Source organism: Ictidomys tridecemlineatus, chromosome 12 (genome assembly GCF_052094955.1).
Source record: "Ictidomys tridecemlineatus isolate mIctTri1 chromosome 12, mIctTri1.hap1, whole genome shotgun sequence".
NCBI lineage: Eukaryota > Metazoa > Chordata > Mammalia > Rodentia > Sciuridae > Ictidomys > Ictidomys tridecemlineatus.
In genome coordinates, this window is record NC_135488.1 from 97166920 (window position 1) to 97184402 (window position 17483).

The window sequence follows — 17483 nt, forward strand, 5'->3', positions numbered from 1 at the left end:
CCCTCCACAGGGCGCTGGGCAGGGAGCCAGGTGCATCTAGGCAGGAGGGAGGAGGTGGAGGTGCCTACTCTTCCCAGGGCTGCCCGACCCTTTCACAGGGGACATCATGAAGTCCCAGGGTTCAAAGGCCAGGAACTTACAGGAACTTACAGGGAACAAAGACCCTCCTGACTCAGCTCCTTCCTTCCCCTGTGCTTCCCAGAGTGTGTGTGTGTGTGTGTGTGTGTGTGTGTGTGCGCACACCCGTGCGTGCGGGGCTTTCCTGCTCAGGACTCTCAGCACCCTCCCCCTGCTCCCTCCAGGATGAAGTGCCCCTTAAGGACCTACGGGGTTACTGGCCTCGCTTCTCCAGCAGGCGACTACTAGGCGGCCTCTCCGCTCTCTCCTCTCCACCGCAGCCAGGGCTGGCTTTGCCCATTCACACGCCACGGTGTAAAGGGCTGAGCCTGCCCCGCACCTGCCCTCACCTGGGGAGAGCTGCTTTCCTCAGAGAGGAAGCCCAGGCGGCCCCCAGGAATGCTAGACAGAAGCCCAGTTCTGGCACCAGAGGCCTGACCTGGCCCAGGGCCTGCGCCACTGGGTTTCACTGATACACAGCCTCAGGAGTACTTGCCTGTCACCCTGTGACTTTCAGGGTCCTGGGGTGAGCACATGCTGGCCTAGGCAGGCCATGAAGGGGTTTCTGGGCCCCCACAATGGTGGCACAGACATAAGACAGGACAGAGCAGTATCTGCTCTAGGCAGAGCCATGGGGCACAGAGGGCAAGGCACATGTCACCCGGAGGCAGATGTTACCGGAGGAGCATTCTGGCCGCTTCCCAAAGAGAGCTGCCGGTCCGAAGTCATCCGTTCCACAGCTGATTTGGTTTCCACTCCCGGCTCCCAGCTAGAGTGCCGGGGGCGGGGGGGGGGGTGTGTGTGGCTCCTATGACTTTCTTGCCAGAGAGGGTAGGGACCACCCAGGGCACACAGCAAATGTGGCAGGAGAGACTGGGGTGGGGACCCCAGGGCAGGGTTTTTTTTTCTTTCTGCATGATTGGCCTTGCATTTTAGGGCTAGAAAAGTCGAGACGGTGGTGACAGTGATGATGATGAGCTACAGAAGCTTGTGTTTCCTGGACGCTGGCTGTGTGCCAGGCAGAGTCATTTTTACCTACACTGTTACGTTTTAATCCTCAAACAAGACAAATTTCGACAGAAGTGAAGATAAAGAAACCAGGCCACTCTGCCAGGAAAGGACAGAGGCAGGTTTAGGACTTGCCAGTTGGCCCTGGCCTTCTGTCCCCTGCCTACTGTGCTGGTGACCTTCCTTCACAAGCAATCACCCCGTATCTGTCTGCAGGGAACAGTTTTCCACGTATTTTCACACACCGGTTCCCTCCTCTAATGACTCTAGCACGCTGTCACAACCTGCCACTGCATTCACCCGGGCCAGCTGGGCTGAAGCCCTCCCCTCAGAGCTACGGGCGCTGGAGAAGCCTGGCTAAGTGCCTTGTGGAGGAGTCAAAAACTCCCTGAGGAAGGCGGATGCTGACTTTCCATTTTACAGATGAAAAGACTGAGGCTGACTGTCTCCTCGGCTCCATGGGACCTGAACTCATCAGCTGGCTCCTGCCCAGGGCTGCCCCATGTAAAATGGCCCCGTGCAGCATATCGGTACTGGCCTAAGGGACAGCAAGACCCTGGGTGCTTTCCTTCTGACATGGAAGAGTGAACATTCCAGAACATATCCGAATGTGCCACACAGCCCGGAGTCAACACCCGCCTGGCCTCTCACTTACCTCTGCTGATCCTCTGCTTCTCCCCAGAGAGGATCCCGGGCGTGTCGATGACGCTGATGCTCTCCAGCACGGCATTGGGCAGCTGGGCACACACGAACCTGCGTGGGGGAGGGCAAGGCCAGAGAGCCACTCAGGCTCTTCCCAGGACTCACCTGCCTCCCGGACAGGAACCACAGCTGTGTGCCCAGGGGTCTCAATTCCCCAGCGTGGGCCTGCCCGTACAGGGTGTGGGCGACAGCTGATCTAGAGGCTGAGCCCCAGTTCTCTTGTCTGTTCACCTCCGGTTTGTGTCAAACGCTGCCTGGCCAATAGGGCTATTCCATGGTGACAGCCCATCCCCAGGTGTGACTCGATTCTTATGGCTCCAACTCTAGTTGGGCTTTGGTCAGCCACTTCCTTCCTTGAGCGGCTTCCCTCCGCTTGGCCTTCTCTCAGACCCTCAGCCAATCAGAGGACCCCTGCCTCCTCTTTGTAATGGGCCCCTAGGGACAGGACAGCGGGGACTACGGGGTCTGTGGTCAGTGTGTGGGGAACCCCCTTCTAACCCACTCCCAGTGGCAGGCAGTCCCTGTGCCTCCTGAATGTGTCCTCATTCATGAACTGTACCCTGTGCATGACAGTACGCGGTGTCACCAGACAGAGGATCACAAGCCTGACTGGCAGCAGGCCAGACTGACAGCACCAGCCATGGGCCTAGGGATCTGTACTGTGAGGAGCTCCTGGGTGATCCCAGGCAGCCGTGGCTCATGCTTTTAAACCCCTGCTGCTGGGCCACCAAGATGCCCAGATTTCAATCCCTGCCCTCAAGGAGCAGAGCCTGGTGGAGGAGAGGAAGCCCACCCACAGGCGACCACAGTCCAGGGTGCGCCCTGAAGCCTGCACCTTGGAAGATCCAAGGCGGCCAGATGGGCTTCAGGGAGGCTTCTCCAGGAGAGGCACTGGGACTGGCCTGGAAGGATGGGTCACAACACCCAGGAACATTGATCTGGGCAGCTAAAATACGACTCAACTGCCAAGCATTGCTCTAGGGCAACAGCTGGGCCTTACTCTGGAGGGGCAGGGGAGCCTCTGGCATGAAGCAGCTTGGAGAAGCAACTAGAAGTCTCCGGCGCAGCACTTGGTGCAGGACGCAGTGAAGCTGGCAGCAAATGGAAGAAGGCTTCCCTGTTCCCTGCTGTCCTTTCAACAAATGAAGATGTGCTTTCAGCCGCTGAGACCCTGCGTCAGCCTGGTCAGCCACCACCTCAGTGGTGAGTGCTCCTGGAGAAAATCCCAGAACTTACAAAGCCATCTAGTGTGCAGTCACGGAGCCGGGCCTTTCATTCCTTCCTGCTTGTAGTTTCTTCTCTCCTTAGTTTCCCCCGCCTGGAATGTCCTTTCTTTTCTCCTTTCAGTGTCATTTTATCTGTCTTGTTAATGCTCAGGCCAAATGCTAACTTTCCCTCAAAGGCCCCTCAACTGGATTACCCCCTGCCCGTGTGACCCCTGGCCCTCTGCACGCCTGATCCGCTGCGTCTGCCTGCCCAGTCCCACCGTGTCCGGCAGAGTGGACTCCTGGCTCCTAGAGCGGGGCCTGGTATCTGTTGAAATAAACCCTGAATTTCATCCTGCATGAAAGTATCCAGGAGGGAGACAGGGTGCAGCCCTCTGTATGGCCACCTTGCTCGTGTGCCTTCTTGCAGGCGGTGCCCAGGCCTCTCTGGCCAAGCGGGATCTGCCTGACTCTGTTTCCTGAGGCTGAACAGTCTAATCAGGGAAACCCCAGATTTAAAAAGAAATTCCACATCCCTTAACAGTGTTCCCCTAGAAGATCATGCTATTCTTTTCATGAGCTTTCACACATATTCTCTCTAAATTGTTTTTAATAATATTTTACGTTATACTTTTATGGTCAAAAATTTTTTTTAGCAAGGCATACAATGAAATATAAAGGTATCTCTCTCCCCCATCCTTCTCCCCTGTCTGTTCTACTACCTAAATGTCAACAATCATAGGAACGACTCTATAGTTGTTTTTGTTTTTCTCTCTTGGATTTTCTTTATACAACATTTGCAGGAAGAGATAGAAGCGCAGGGAATTTGCACTATGCATTCTATCCTTTTATAGATGCAGACAGTAAGACTGAAAGAAGTTAAATGTCTTCGCCCCCACCCAACCTCCTGGTTTCCATATGTCTAACCACAGGTGTTGTGGTTTGGATGTGAGATGTCACTCTAAAGCTCACCTGTGAGACAATGTGAGAGGGTTCAGAAAAGAAAGGATTGGGTTGCAAGAGCCTTAACCCAATCAGTGAATTAATTACCTGATGAGATTGAGTGGTAAATGAAGGCGGGTAGGGTGTGGGCACTGGGGGTGTGGCTTTGGGGTGTGTATTTGTATCTGGCAAATGGAGTCTCTCTCTGTGCTTCCCGATCATCACATGAGCTGCTTCCCTCCACTACGCTCTTCTGCCATGATGTTCTGCCTCACCTCGAGCCCCAAGGAATAGAGCCTGCTGCCTGTGGATTGAGACCTCTGAAACTGTGAGCCCCCAAATAAACTTTTCCTCCTCTGTAGTTGTGTTGGTTGGGTCTTTTAGTCACAGCGTCAAAAAAAGCGGACTAAAACAACAGGGTTGGTGACACCAGCTGGTTTGATTAATGACACAAAGAGCCCTTTGCTCTCAGAGGGCACCCAACATCTGGCACACATAATAGACTATATGCTGTATCATATTACACCATATGTTATTATCGTTATGAGCACAATTGCTCAGAAGGAGTTACCCACTAACCCTACACTCATCCTTCCCATGATCCCAGCTGCCTCTTACATGCCCGGGCTTTACTCCCCTCTGGCCTGGGCTCTAGCCTTCAGATGGATGATGCCCTCAGCTCACTCAGAGTCAATCACTGCAAACTCAAATTCCTCAAGCCCTTCCCAGATGTCCCCACCTCGGTTCACCACTGCTGCCATGTTCCTCTCCATCAGGCTCACCTTGCCTCCACCCATTTCTGTGTCTCAGCATCCTGGGTGTTCACCCTCCCCTCTACCCTGGACCAGAACCTCCTCACCCAGCTCCAGAATCAGAGACACTCTTGAACTCCAGGACACCTGTCCCAACTCACCTTAATCCCACTAGTGTCCCAATATTACACTGACCCAAGCTTCCCGCCCTATGTCAACACAGCCAGCCTCCTGTGCCATGCTCTCTGCCAGGCCAATCCCCTCCGTTTCTCAACACGACCGTCCCTCTGCATCCCTGCTTTGGGAGCACACCTGCCAGCCTGCAATGCCACATTACCCACATGATCCCCTGCTCATCCCTGTCTCAATTGACTCCAAGTCACTATACGAAAGGCCAGAAATTGTCTTATAGAAAATCTCACACAAGAGATGTTGAAAATTCTTTGGCCAATGAGTCTCAACTTCTACAACTGCGGCTGCCCATTTCCCTCAATGAATAATTGAGGAATCAAATTTTAAAAATACATGGTAATTCCAGGTGTGGTGGCACATGCCTGTAATCCCAGCAGTTGAGGAGGCTGAGGCAGGAGGATCAAGAGTTGAAAGCCAGCCTCAGCAAAAATGAGGTGTTAAGCAACTCAGTGAGATACTGTTCCTAAATAAAATACAAAATAGAGCTGGGGATGTAGCTCAGTGGTTGAGTGCCCCTGAGTTCAATCCCAGGTAACACCCCTTCCCCACAAAATGATAATACTACTACTACAACAGTTTTGGTGGCTCCTGTGTGCTGGATACAAAATGTTTTCTGTTCATTATTTCGCTTCTCTCTCCTTTAACTCCTTGAAAAAAGATATTACTACTATCTCCTTTACAGAAGGGGAAGTCAGACACAAAGGAATTTGGTGGCTTGTTCAAGATCCACAGTAAAAGGCAGGAAGTGAACCCACATCTATCTGAAGTCAAAGCCTTTATACCCCTCCAATTAGAAAGGGTCATTTTAAAATTAAGTGCAATGCATGTGTAAAACGGGACTTGTAAGTCTAACTAATGTGATGGGGGATGGGCCTGCACTCTAGTTAAGCAGGATAATGCCCAGAATGCCCAGATTGTCTTGTCAAGCACTCCTTAGAGCTTTCTCCACTTGAATCCTCATGATGACTTTGGTGTCTACAGGCTGAACTTGTCCCAGGTAGTAGTAGGAGAGTGTATATTCAAATCCAAGCCTCTCCCTAAGTTCAGGTCCTTCCTCCAAGTAAAGCAACCTCCAGAAACAGAAAAGAGACCCTTTCAACTGGGTGCAAATGGCAGCCATGATATAGGCAAATGCCAAGAAATACACAGTACCCTCCTTTTTTATTGGAGGTCGAGGCAGGTTGGTTGGGAATGTGATCTAAATCATTATACCCTCACCAGCTCCCCCCCATCAGAAGGTATCAGTCCAGCATTTGCAGTTCCCACATCTGCGATGGCGACTGTCTCAGTTACAGTTCTAGGAAGGATGGGATGATCAAGAGATTCTGGTATGGAAAAAGCAGTGAGCCTCCCAAGACTGTGCTGCCTGTCCATTCACCTCCCATATTCCAAGAAGTGGCAAGGAAAACACCCCAAGGTGTGGGTTCCCCTCCACACTCACCTGTTCAAGAAGGCGTTGCCAAAAACGTTGAGTTTCCTGAAGGGTTTCTTAGGATCCACTACCAGGGCATTCCCAGGGATGATCCCCTCCGTGTCTCCTTGCATCACCGCAATGAAGGAGTCAGTGGTTGGCTCAGGTCCAATCCTCATGCCTGGAAAATCCTGTTCCAGCAGGTACCTGGCAAAAAGGAGAAGTCATGACGCAGGGATTCTGCTTTCAGATCACCACCGTGTATCTACCACAGGGCTGACAATATGCAAGTCACAGTAGGGATCCAGAGCAATGAGATTTCACGAATCCCAAGGACTTTGCAGAAGAGGTGGAATACAGCTTAACTTCAGATATCCTGTACTTCTTGGTCCTTTTCCCTCCTTGAATTAGTAGCGGGGGCAGGTGAAGGAAAGCCAGGTTTGAACTCAGGAATAAAGACTGCATTGAAACTGAATCCTACCTAGAGTACTGTAGACTTCCCAGCTGAAAGGTAGGTAACCTGCTGACATTTCTAAACAAAGGCATAGTAAGAATCAGACCAGTCATAGACGATGCTGGCTTTTCATAGGTTATTATTCTTATGTCTGGATAGTTATTCAATATAAAATTAGCTTGTATATAATGTAAAATAAAAACAGTGTGAAGGGTCAACTATGAAAAGCAAATCTACATCCCCAACCTAGACTTCTGGTCCCACTCTCTAAACTTTGCATTCTGTATCCTTTTAGAACTGTCTCATTTGCACACGTGTTATGCACAGAAACAGACACAGAGAGGACTGAATTTTTTAAACACAGAGCAGACTGCACATCTTTCCTTCTCTTTGTCTTTCTTGTCACATGCATTTAATTCAAACTTTCAAGCACGAAACTATATTCAAAATGCCATGCACGGTACCTGGCACAACACAGATTCTTTTTGCCCTTGGGCATCAAGAAGTTTGATTTTCAATATTATAGACCATGTTGGGATTCCCTGATGGAGATTTTAATTGTGTGTGTAGGTTGTTTTTTTTTTTTTTTTTTTTTTTTGGTACCAAGGATTGAACCTAGAGGTGTTCAACCATTCAGTCACATCCCCAGCAGCATCTCATCTTTTAAAATATACCTTTTATTTTATTTTTACACCGTGCTGAGGATGGAACCCAGTGCCTCACATGTGCTAAGCAAGCACTCTACTGCTAAGCTACAACCCCAACCCTGTGCTTTGTTTTAAAATGCTTTTATTTTTTATCTGCTCCACTGAGAGAGGTGTCAAACCTTATCTTTTATCTACCGATGCTTTTTGATTGTACATGACATCCCCCCACAAGCCCTCCCCCCAACAAATGCAATTTGTAACCACAAAGGATATGAGCAAGGGTAGGAACTCAGGGCCTGCAATGATTTTGCAGATAATATCCATGTATGTTTCTTTTCATGCTTAATGTGTTTGGCAGAGAGTAGCCAAGACCTACTTTATTCCTCTTGGTAACAATGTAGAATTCCATTATATAGATATCACAAGTTGTTTTTAGTGAAAATTTTACTACCTTTTAACACTTTCCATTGCCTAGATGGAAGAAAATGGTGGTAGAGGATTTTAAACACCGTGTCAACCAGAGAGGAGAAGGAGAGTGTTTGTTATGGGATGAATTTGTAACACATCCCCTTCCTGAACCTGAATGTGAGCCAGGAGGTGGCGGGAAATACCAAAGAGCTCATCCCACTGGCTCACCATGGGTCAGTCCTCAGGCAGGTCCCTCTCCTCTCTGGACATTGCTACCTGTGCATTAGGAGACTGGGCCATGTGATCTCCAGGGTTTCTCCTGTTCAAAAAGTCTGTGCTACCCAAGCCCCTCTGGAAAGGGGAGAGGGGTGGTGAGCTGCCTGCCCCTGAGCTTCTACTGTGCCCTGAGTTGGCAGGTGCCTCCCTCCTCTTATCTGGGCCCAGGCAGTGAGAACCCGAGGCCACCTGCCTCTCTCTGCAGGCTCCTTCTAGAGACCAAGAGCAATGGCACTGTGAGCCAGGAAACCAAGGAAACTGCCTCTAAGGACAAGGGAGCCCTTTGGGAGCCCAGGACAGCTTTGAGCACAGACAGCAGGAGGCTGGACTGAAGGAAGAAGCCTGGAACTGCCTTGGAGTGGGAGTGGCTGCAGGAGAGTCCCAGGAGCATCTTCCAAGGTGCTGATGGACAGGATCTAAAGGACAGCACCCAAGAAACCCACATCCATGGGGTGAGCCCTTAGGAGCCCTGGGAACCTCTTTATAACCTGAGGGCTGGGGTCGGCATTCATGCTCAGGGAGTCCTCAGAAGAGATGTCAAGTTGGAGACTATTCAGTTGAGAAGAGAACTGGGGAGGTCTCCTGCTCTGTGGTCCTTGGCCCTGGCTGCAATTCAAGAGCTCTATGAAGCATTAGCTGATGGTGTTGGGCTGACCCAGAGCTTCTAACCTGTTCAGTCAGGGGCAGGGTCCTAGCAATTGCCACCTTTTAGAAGTTCCCCAGATGGCTCCACCATGCAGCCAGGATTTCTAATTTGCTCCCCATCAACCCTTTCATTTTCCTGAGACTACATGCTGATATCCAATAGATTGGGTGGAGCCAGGGAGGCATGCTGGCTGTCTTCGGATTCTCAACATGCTACTTGTGCCTTGGAAAAGTGAAAGGCAATTGGAGCTGCACTTTACCCTGCAGTTCCATAGCAGTATAAACTGGGTTGCTATGCACTGCCTCCCCAGGGAGCCTGAGGAAGAGCTGTGGCAGCTGCAAGGAAGTTGTTGATCTGCTTTAGAACCTGCAGCCCTGCTGCCTGGGAGGCTGCACCCTGGGTACTGGGTGGGGAGCTCCTCATTCCTCCAGAAATCCAGCCCAACAATCAGGGTGTGAAGGCAGGATTTCCTCTGGTCAGAGGGTCAGGTTGGAGCTGGCACCAGCCTGGGATGAGAATAAGCACACAGTTACACACGTGCATGGCGCTTCCTGCTTTCTTGTGCGCCTTCACTAGGTCTCGAGGGAGAGGCTGGGAATCTCAGTGGCTTGGGGCCAGCCGTTGGGATTCTGCAGCATCCTCCTAGATAAGAGGAGGGAGACACCTGCCAACTCAGGGCACTTTTGCTCCAAAGACATGCAAAAGCAGTTTCTATTAGGTGACCAAAGCAGGACACAGGCCCACGGGCTCACTGTAGGACCAGATTATCCAGGAGCACCACTCTGTGATTTGGGAATGTGCTTGTTTGAGAAGTTTCTTGCTGCAAGAATGAGTTGTTGGGGTGAGAGGGAGTCAAAAAGGCTCCAGGAACAGCCGAAATAGAGAGGGGTGGGAAGAACCATTCTGAGGCAGCTTCCAAAATGTCCGAAATGAGCAGGGCCAATCAACAGTGAAGAGGGATCCTTCTTACACAGGCTTCTCAAATTCCTCCCTGAGAGGTTGGATGTACCCAGCAGACAAAGGGCTACGCTGCCTGGTTTAACAGGATGGCTTCCTGGGAAGTCACAGAGTGCTACCTGAGATGGCCACAAAAAAAGGGCCTCGGGTAGGATCTGCTGTCCTGCAGAGCTCACATGACCCAAAACTTGCTGACCGCTGTGGACCTGGGGAAACATAGAGTCTAAGGAGGCCAACAGCAAGTCCACGGGGCACAGTCAGGTCATGCAGAGAGCCTGGGGCTGGGTAAATTCTCAGGGACATTTGGGTATGGCTTGAGGCATCCAGTGCCCCTCTAACAAAGCTACCACTGTGTCCAGAAAGGAAAATCTATTGAGGAATCTCATGCACTGCCTCTTTATGGGAGGCAAGACAGATCGCCTCTGTTCCCGGGTGAAAACATTCCCACAGCAGTGTAAAAAAAGAAAAGTTAATTCAAGCCTGGGTGGGATCAGCTGAGATGGGGACACACAGGATAAGGAGGAACAGGATGGGCTAAGCTTCCCCTGTGCCGCCAGCACTGTATTACTCTACTAATCAGCCCCATGGGCTCTGTGGCAAGGTAGCATCATTTCAGTTTTACCATTGAGTAAAGTTCAGAGCCAAGTTAACATATTTAGAGGTCTTAAGAGCTAAAAAGATAAGGGTGGGCCCCTTTTCCTTGCCATCTAATGCAAAATAAATAAATTATAAATCATAAAATAGGTGTGGGAAAAGCCAACGCAATTCTGATTTTTCTCATGAGACTACTTTTCTCCACGTTTCTTTTTTTCTTTTCTTTTCTTTCTTTTTTTTTTTTTTTTGTGGGAGTAGGGTACTAGAGAGCAAACTCAGGACACTCAACCATAAGTCACATCCCCAAGCCCTATTTTGTATTTTATTCAGAGACAGGGTCTCACTGAGTTGCTTAGTGCCTCGCTTTTGCTGAGGCTGGCTTTGAACTCTCGATCTTCCTGCCTCAGCCTCCTGAGCTGCTGGGATTACAGGTGTGCACTACCAAGCCCAGCTCCACATTGTTTTCATTTTTTATGCACTGCTTAGATGGCGATCCTAGTATGTGGCCTATTTTACTGTGACCTAAGTACCCAGGGTACGGTGTGGAGCCAAGGATCTTAACCTAGCTGTTTCTAACTACCCATTTCTGTAATAGGGGAGCCCAGACTTCAGGTTGCTGCTGGAACCAAGTGCAGGGGAGAGAAACAGAGGTTGGGGATCTGCTTCTGGAGGCTTTGGGCTGAGACAGGTCCCCCAGCTCAGATGAAGAATACACCCTCTAGGGAGGATACTTCCATCACCAACATAACTGTGGACAATGGCCCAAAAGCCCAACAACACTGGTCTCCCTGGTTTTTAAAATGGAGAAAATACTTGGTTTCTAACTAACTCAGAAAGTGAAAGTTTTTGAGGGAATATATAAGGGTTCGGGAAAAGCAAATGCTACTGCTGACATTGGCCCACATTGGCAGAGACAATAATTAGAGAAAATGAAGCCCTCCATGTTGCCGGTGGGTGCTCAGCACATTCCTACCCAGTGTCCAAACCCAATTCAAATGCCTCCCCGTGCAGCTTCAACTGATTCATTACCCCCTCACCTAAGCCCGATGTGTTCATTCTTCCCTGAGAGTCTCACAGTTCTTACTTTGCATATATTTTAGGTACACTCTAAAAGTGCATGTCACTCTCTGCCTATATCACAGGTATTCATGTTATATATCAGTAACTTTGGGTCCCTAAGACACAGGTTCGTCAGCTTTAATATGAGGTCAGGGTAACAGTATTTGCCTCATCAACCTCACAGGGCTTTAGGGAGACTGTAATGTGGCCCACAGACACAAAGTGAGGTGGGAGACTCTTGGACAAGATGGGATGAGTTGGCTCAGTGTTCCCTATAGCACCTGCCATAGTCTCTGGGACACAGTACCCTTATCCATGGAAAGAAGCTATTCCAGCATGAAGGAGAAGTTAGTGGCTAACTATCTAGCTCCCCTTGCCTGGCCTTACTTTGCAACAGACCAGCCTGCCTAGGGCACTACTGTCTGTCCACACAGCCTGGCACCATGCTCCTCCTTCAAGCCTCAGAGGTGGGGAGAGGCAGGGTCTCCCTCCAACTTGACTGTGGTGGTGCCAAAGAGAGGCTGCCTCCCCCGCCTGAGGGTCTGCCTCTAAATCTCCTGGTAGCAAATCAAGGTACAAAGAGGAAGGGAATGATCAAGCCCCAAGTATGGTGCCTGAAACTCAAGGTACTAACTTGGGTCTGTCCTCTTCTAAACCGGATCCTCTTCTAGACCCTTTGAGATGGTCTACACACATTGTATAGATAAAGAAACTGAGGGCTGGGTCAGAAAGGCTGGGAGGCCTGGCCTTTGGTAGTCTTCCTAATTTGGTCTCTTGGCTAGGAAGTGGTGGAGCCTGGGTTCTGCTGACCTAGTCCAGGTTCAGCGGGAATGGGATGCAGACCTTTCTCCAGAGGTATCTTTCTTCCAGTACATGCCTTTTGCAATGGTTTCCAAACACCCGACTTTCAAGGCAGATCCTAAGCTGGACCTGAGGCAGACAGATACAGTTTCTCTGGCCTAGGGTTTTCTGCTTCCTCAAATAACAGTCAGACCTTGGAAGAAGCAGGTTAATTTTCACATGGTCCTACTTTGGCACCAGCAGATGGGATCCCTAGCAATAAAAGGGCATCCCCTGATCTCAGAGGGTGGGAGGGGGCTGACCAGCACAGGGACCACGGCTGGTAGGACAGAAGTCAGTGGGTCTCCCTAGGATGGCGGCCTCCTTTCTCTAACCCTTTGGCTTCCCAGAGAATCATCTTTCCAGGTAGTAATGCTGTAAATCCCAGAGTGAGGCCTGGGGTGGGTGATACGAGATGGAACAGCTTTGAGCAAATGGAGGCAGACATCTTTGGGGAAGGATGCAGAGTCCCAGAAGTGCAGAAGGTGGAACGGGCCAGCTGACTAGGCCTTGCCTCAGCTGGCCTGCCTTGTGCTCAGGCCTCAGAGGCCAAGTCACACTAAAGAAGGGCCATGCCAGCCTGGAGACCAGCCCAGACCTTCCTGCAGGGCTCGGGCAGATTGGCTCTGCCATCTCAAGGCCTTCCCCAGTCCCCAGGGTCCTCTACTTCAGCCCAACTGCAGTCCAGAGGGCCTCCCTTACAATCCACAGGAGCACACCGGGCTTCCTCTGTTCACCTTCACTACCCATAGACAGAGGAGCCACAGAAAGTAGGCAGCAAGAGGGGTGGCCAGGGGGCCAACTGGCCCAGAGGAAGAGGAGTTTGAGGCTGCAAAGAGAGAAAAATAGCAGAGGCAGGAGAAAAGGTTGCCAGGGCTGGGGGGACACAGAGCTACTGTACTCCAAAGAGGCAGGCTGTGTTGGAGAGAGCGGCCGCCAGCCCCGTTTATTGTTTATTTTATTACTCTGGGTTGCTGGGCCTCAGGCCAGGGAAGTTATTTCAGGCAAAGATCATAGCGCATTAATTAGTTATTAGAAGAATATCCTTTCTGTGTGTTCTTCCTGAGACAAGGAATAGGCCCCGTGGCAGGCACATAGAACTGAAAGTAGATGCACAGTCTGGAGGCAAAGAGCCAAGTACTGGGGGAATGAAGAGGCAAGCCTTTGTTTTGGAGGGAAAGGTCCCTTGCAGGTTCACGCCTGAGCCAGAGAGGAGAATCAAGGCAAGAAGTGCAGAGAACCAGGCAGGGGTGGACTTGCCCACCCCGGGGACCTTTGCTCACTGTGGAGAAAGGGTAATGTGCCCACTTGCCCTTTTGGAAAACACCTGTGAAATAGGACTCAATACAAAAAAAAAATAGAGATATTAAAAAATGAAAAATGCTGTGTAACCTTTGGCCTGATAGTGGTATTCTGGGAATCTGTGGGAAAAGAGCCCAATATGTGGGAAAATGTTATGAGCAGGGACCTTCAGGGTGATCCTACAATGACAAACAAATGAGAAGAAAACCTGAAACATTCCAAAGAAGTAGCTGGTTAGGAGAATAATTGCATCCATGTGAAGTAAAATATTATATAGCTGTTAAGAATAATAATTTCATGGGAATGCTTATAAGTAAAAAAAAAATTCCAGCCTACAAAATTATATATATATATATATATATATATTTGTATATATATATATATAATTATATGTAAATATATTATATATAATATATTTTTATATATATATGGCATAATCTCAAATGTGGTATAAAATAGTTAAAAATACTAGAAAGAAAAATTTGCATGTTATTTAAAATGTTTTCCCCCGAGTTATGGGATTAGGGATGATTTTATTTCTTCAAATTTATTCATGTCTGCATTTTTCCATTAAAAATAAACCGCTGGATTTAATGAGAAGAAAGAAAAATACATAATTTGGTTCAAGAGGGCTCCTTGGGCTACAAATGGCCTAGTCTGTTGGTTGACTCTCCCTTAAGGGGAAAGAGCTTTTGATGAATGGGCTAAATTCAGTTACTGGTCTGAGTTGGGAGGGGAACTCTTGGACTTTGGAGGATAAAAAAGAAAAGAGGTCTGCCTCTCCCTGTCTTCTGTCTCCCTCAGATAAGGAATAATCTGGGGCAATGCACTGGGTCACTTTCTTAGACCCATAACAGCCAGCGATGACTCAGACAAAGCCAAGAGGGCCTCTCAGACAAAAGCACTTAAACCTGTCTGCTACTCAGAGACCCTAGGGACTCTCACCTTCTTCATCTTCCCTCCTATTCAAAACATCTCCTGTAGCTGAGACCTGGGAGAGGCTAGGACACTGATTCTGCCTTGTAAGAACTTGTGCCTTGGGCGGAGAAGTTCCAATAATAGGACATACTAAGACTCATGACCAAGGAATGTCCAGAGAGCCAGGGAAGGCTGTGCCGCACAGGAGCAGCCTGCAAATGGCCTGTGCTTCCTGTAAGGTGAATCCAGGACAGGTGGACAGAAATCACAAAGGAAACCTTGTGCACAATCCAAGTATCTCTGCAGTGCCTTGGCAGCAATTTTAATAAAGTGAGGGGCTGGGAATGGATCAGGGTTCTTACCTTAAGGTCCAAGGATGGCTCTTAGACCCCCAGCATTAAATGTAAATTTAGGATACATGTGCATTTTTCTAAAGAGTAGGCCCACAGCTTTTATTAGATTTTCAAAGGAAGTTCTGACCTTTTAAAAAGTTAAGAAGCAACGATTGGATTAATCTCTCAGGGATCCTGAAGTTCTAACAATATAACATATGTAAGAGTCAACAAAACATCAGCCCTAGACCCCAAGTGATTCAGAAATCATTTGAACTCTCAAAGCTCCTGAGCTCAAGGCTGTCCACGGCTTAAAAACAAACTTGATCTGGTGTTCTGTTCAGACATGACATGCTAGCTTGGTGCACGTCCTGCTCTCAGGAGGTGTGTTATAAGCCTAGTATAAGCTAAGCATTAGAGAAAATTAGTACCTAGAAAATTAGTAACTAGACTGTCTGTTTTTCTGCTTTCATCACCAAACAAGCAAGGCTTTGCTTTCTTCAGATACTCAAATAGCCAATGAATGGAAATAAGGGGACTCCTGCTTCAAACCCTCTGCAGGAGATAAGTACGCTTGACTTGGAAGGGGTACCAACTAAACCCCATCCCCACACTGACTCTTAACTCCTCAACAGTTTGGCATGTCTTCAAATGAGGCCAGGAAAAGCAGCCTGACTTTATAGGCTGCATTTACCACTGAAGCAGAGCTTGTTCTCTGAAGACAGGAAGGATGCTCATTACTCTGGTCGACAATATACAGACCTCTATCAATGCAGACTGGACAAACTTCCAGCCCAAGGATTCTGTCATTCAAGGGAATGGATGACTCACCCTCAAAGTTATAGGCATTTAGCCAACCATCTCCTCAAGATTTGTATCCCAGGTTTGTGGCCGCCCATTATATGACTTTGGGCAATTCATTTAATTTCTCTATTGCCTCAGATATCTTAATTGCAAAGTCAGGGGACTGGATGAGATGCTGTAGTATCCCTACCACTTCCAAAAGTCTTTAAAATCATTATTGAGCCATTAAGGTCAAAGAAGAAAAGAGATTAAAAGCATTCCGCTTCTCAACTCTGCATCTGTTTTGTCACCAAGAGATATATCTAAGAGTACTACCCCAGAGGAAGAAAATAACAGGACAAGTAGCACTACCTGGCACCACCTTCATTTCCAGGCCTGCGGTCATCAGAACTCCTCGCTGCAGCCAGAAGGCCTCCAAGTGAGTGCTGAGCCATTTAAAAGGCAAGGAAAGTGATTCTGGCCCTGAAGGATAGGTCCCTAAAAAGTGAGACCAAGCGCTCTGCCAGTTTTTTCTTCCTAGGCCTTGGTTTCATCATTGAGAATATGGGGAGAACTGCGATGGTTCTAAACTTGAACACTTAAAATCCACCACCTGAACCAAGGGCTAAGTACAGAAGCCCCATGTAGTAAGCAGAGGGGGGACCAGTAGGGAAATTGTGGGGGTCGCCTTTGAGACCACACACAAGGCTTTAGTCAGAGCCCTTAAGTGAAGACTTCCAGTTTATCCCCAGGCCAGAGACCTGAGGACTCCACGCAGGGGTACGGGGTGGGCTGCCAGGCCCTGGGGCTGCTCACCTGATGAAGGTGGTCTTCCCGGTGGAGTACTGGCCCACCAGCAGGACCATAGGCTTGTTGTCAAAATCGGCATCCTCCAGGGCAGGCGAGTGGAACTCGTGGAAGCGGTAATACTCTTCCAGCGGCAGCAGCTTGCTCTTGTAGAGTTTCTTGAGCCCCTCGCTGACCGTCTGGAAGACCTCGGGGTCCTTCCTCCGGCGGTCGTCGGTACCCAGCCAGCTGAACATCGCGGCCCCCTGGAAGGCTCCGCGGGGAAGGCTCCTGGGGAAGGCGCCCCTCCGGGCTCGAGCCGCGCCGCCGCCTCACCGGAGCGCGGGGCTCAGCCGCACCATGGCCCGGGCGCTTCTTCTGCCCCGGCGACTGGGACCCAGCCCAGCCCCCGCTTCATCCGGCAGCCCCGGAAAATGATCTGGGCTGCGGGAGGAGGGTTGCAACCTCGAGCCCGACTTGTGACGAACTGCCAGATGCTGGGACTGTGCGGGGGTCTCCTATCTCCCCCAGCCCTCGCCTGCTCTGCCCGGCCCTCGGTTAGGGGATGCTTGGGTTGTGCTCCTGCCTGGCCGAGACCGCTCGGGGCAGGTGTCAGCGCGCCACAGCCGGAGGACAGCTCCGCATCCGTAGCAGCATCCCTCAGCCCCAGGCGCGCGTTTAAATGCCAGCGGTGCAGGAAGCCGGTGCGTGGAGGAAGTCCCTGAGTACTGGCACGGCCTGCCCGGACCCACGGTCCCCGTGACGCGAAGCCGAGCAGGGCGCCGCCATGTCTGTGGGCAGGCGCTCTGCGGCCGGGAGGCCACTGCCTGGGAAAGGATGCTGGCCGGCTCCCGTGGGAAAGCGCTGGCGTTTCAGTCCCCGCCTCTGGGGGTTTGATTTGGGAACAGCGCCCTCTCAGGGACTGCTGTGAAGATGGCATTGAGCTACTCTTGCTCTCCCTTCTTTGATATCCCCTGTTCCTTTAGTCATGAGGTTAATTCCCAAAGAATGCAGGCACTCTAGTATTAGGGAATATTTTTCCTGGGGCACGGAAAGAAGGGTCCAGTATTAGGCTGCATAAAATACCCAAACTGTCATTAAAGTTTGTACTGGGCTTGGGATGAAGTCCAAACTGTTCCCATTCATTCCTTC

General features: G+C 49.9%; 1 protein-coding gene across 1 annotated transcript in view; it reads right to left on the minus strand.

The window, feature by feature from the left end:
• Ehd3 (EH domain containing 3) overlaps positions 1-17179 on the minus strand; it is a 31196-nt gene extending 14017 nt beyond the window's left edge. Inside the window, exons 1-3 of the mRNA XM_005322477.5 lie at positions 16362-17179; positions 6360-6536; positions 1781-1878 (exon numbers count right to left, since the gene is read on the minus strand). Of these exons, the coding sequence (XP_005322534.2) occupies positions 1781-1878; positions 6360-6536; positions 16362-16588 (502 nt within the window). The 5' untranslated portion in view covers positions 16589-17179. The remainder of the gene's footprint in view (positions 1-1780; positions 1879-6359; positions 6537-16361) is intronic.
• Between the last annotated feature and the right edge of the window lie 304 nt (positions 17180-17483).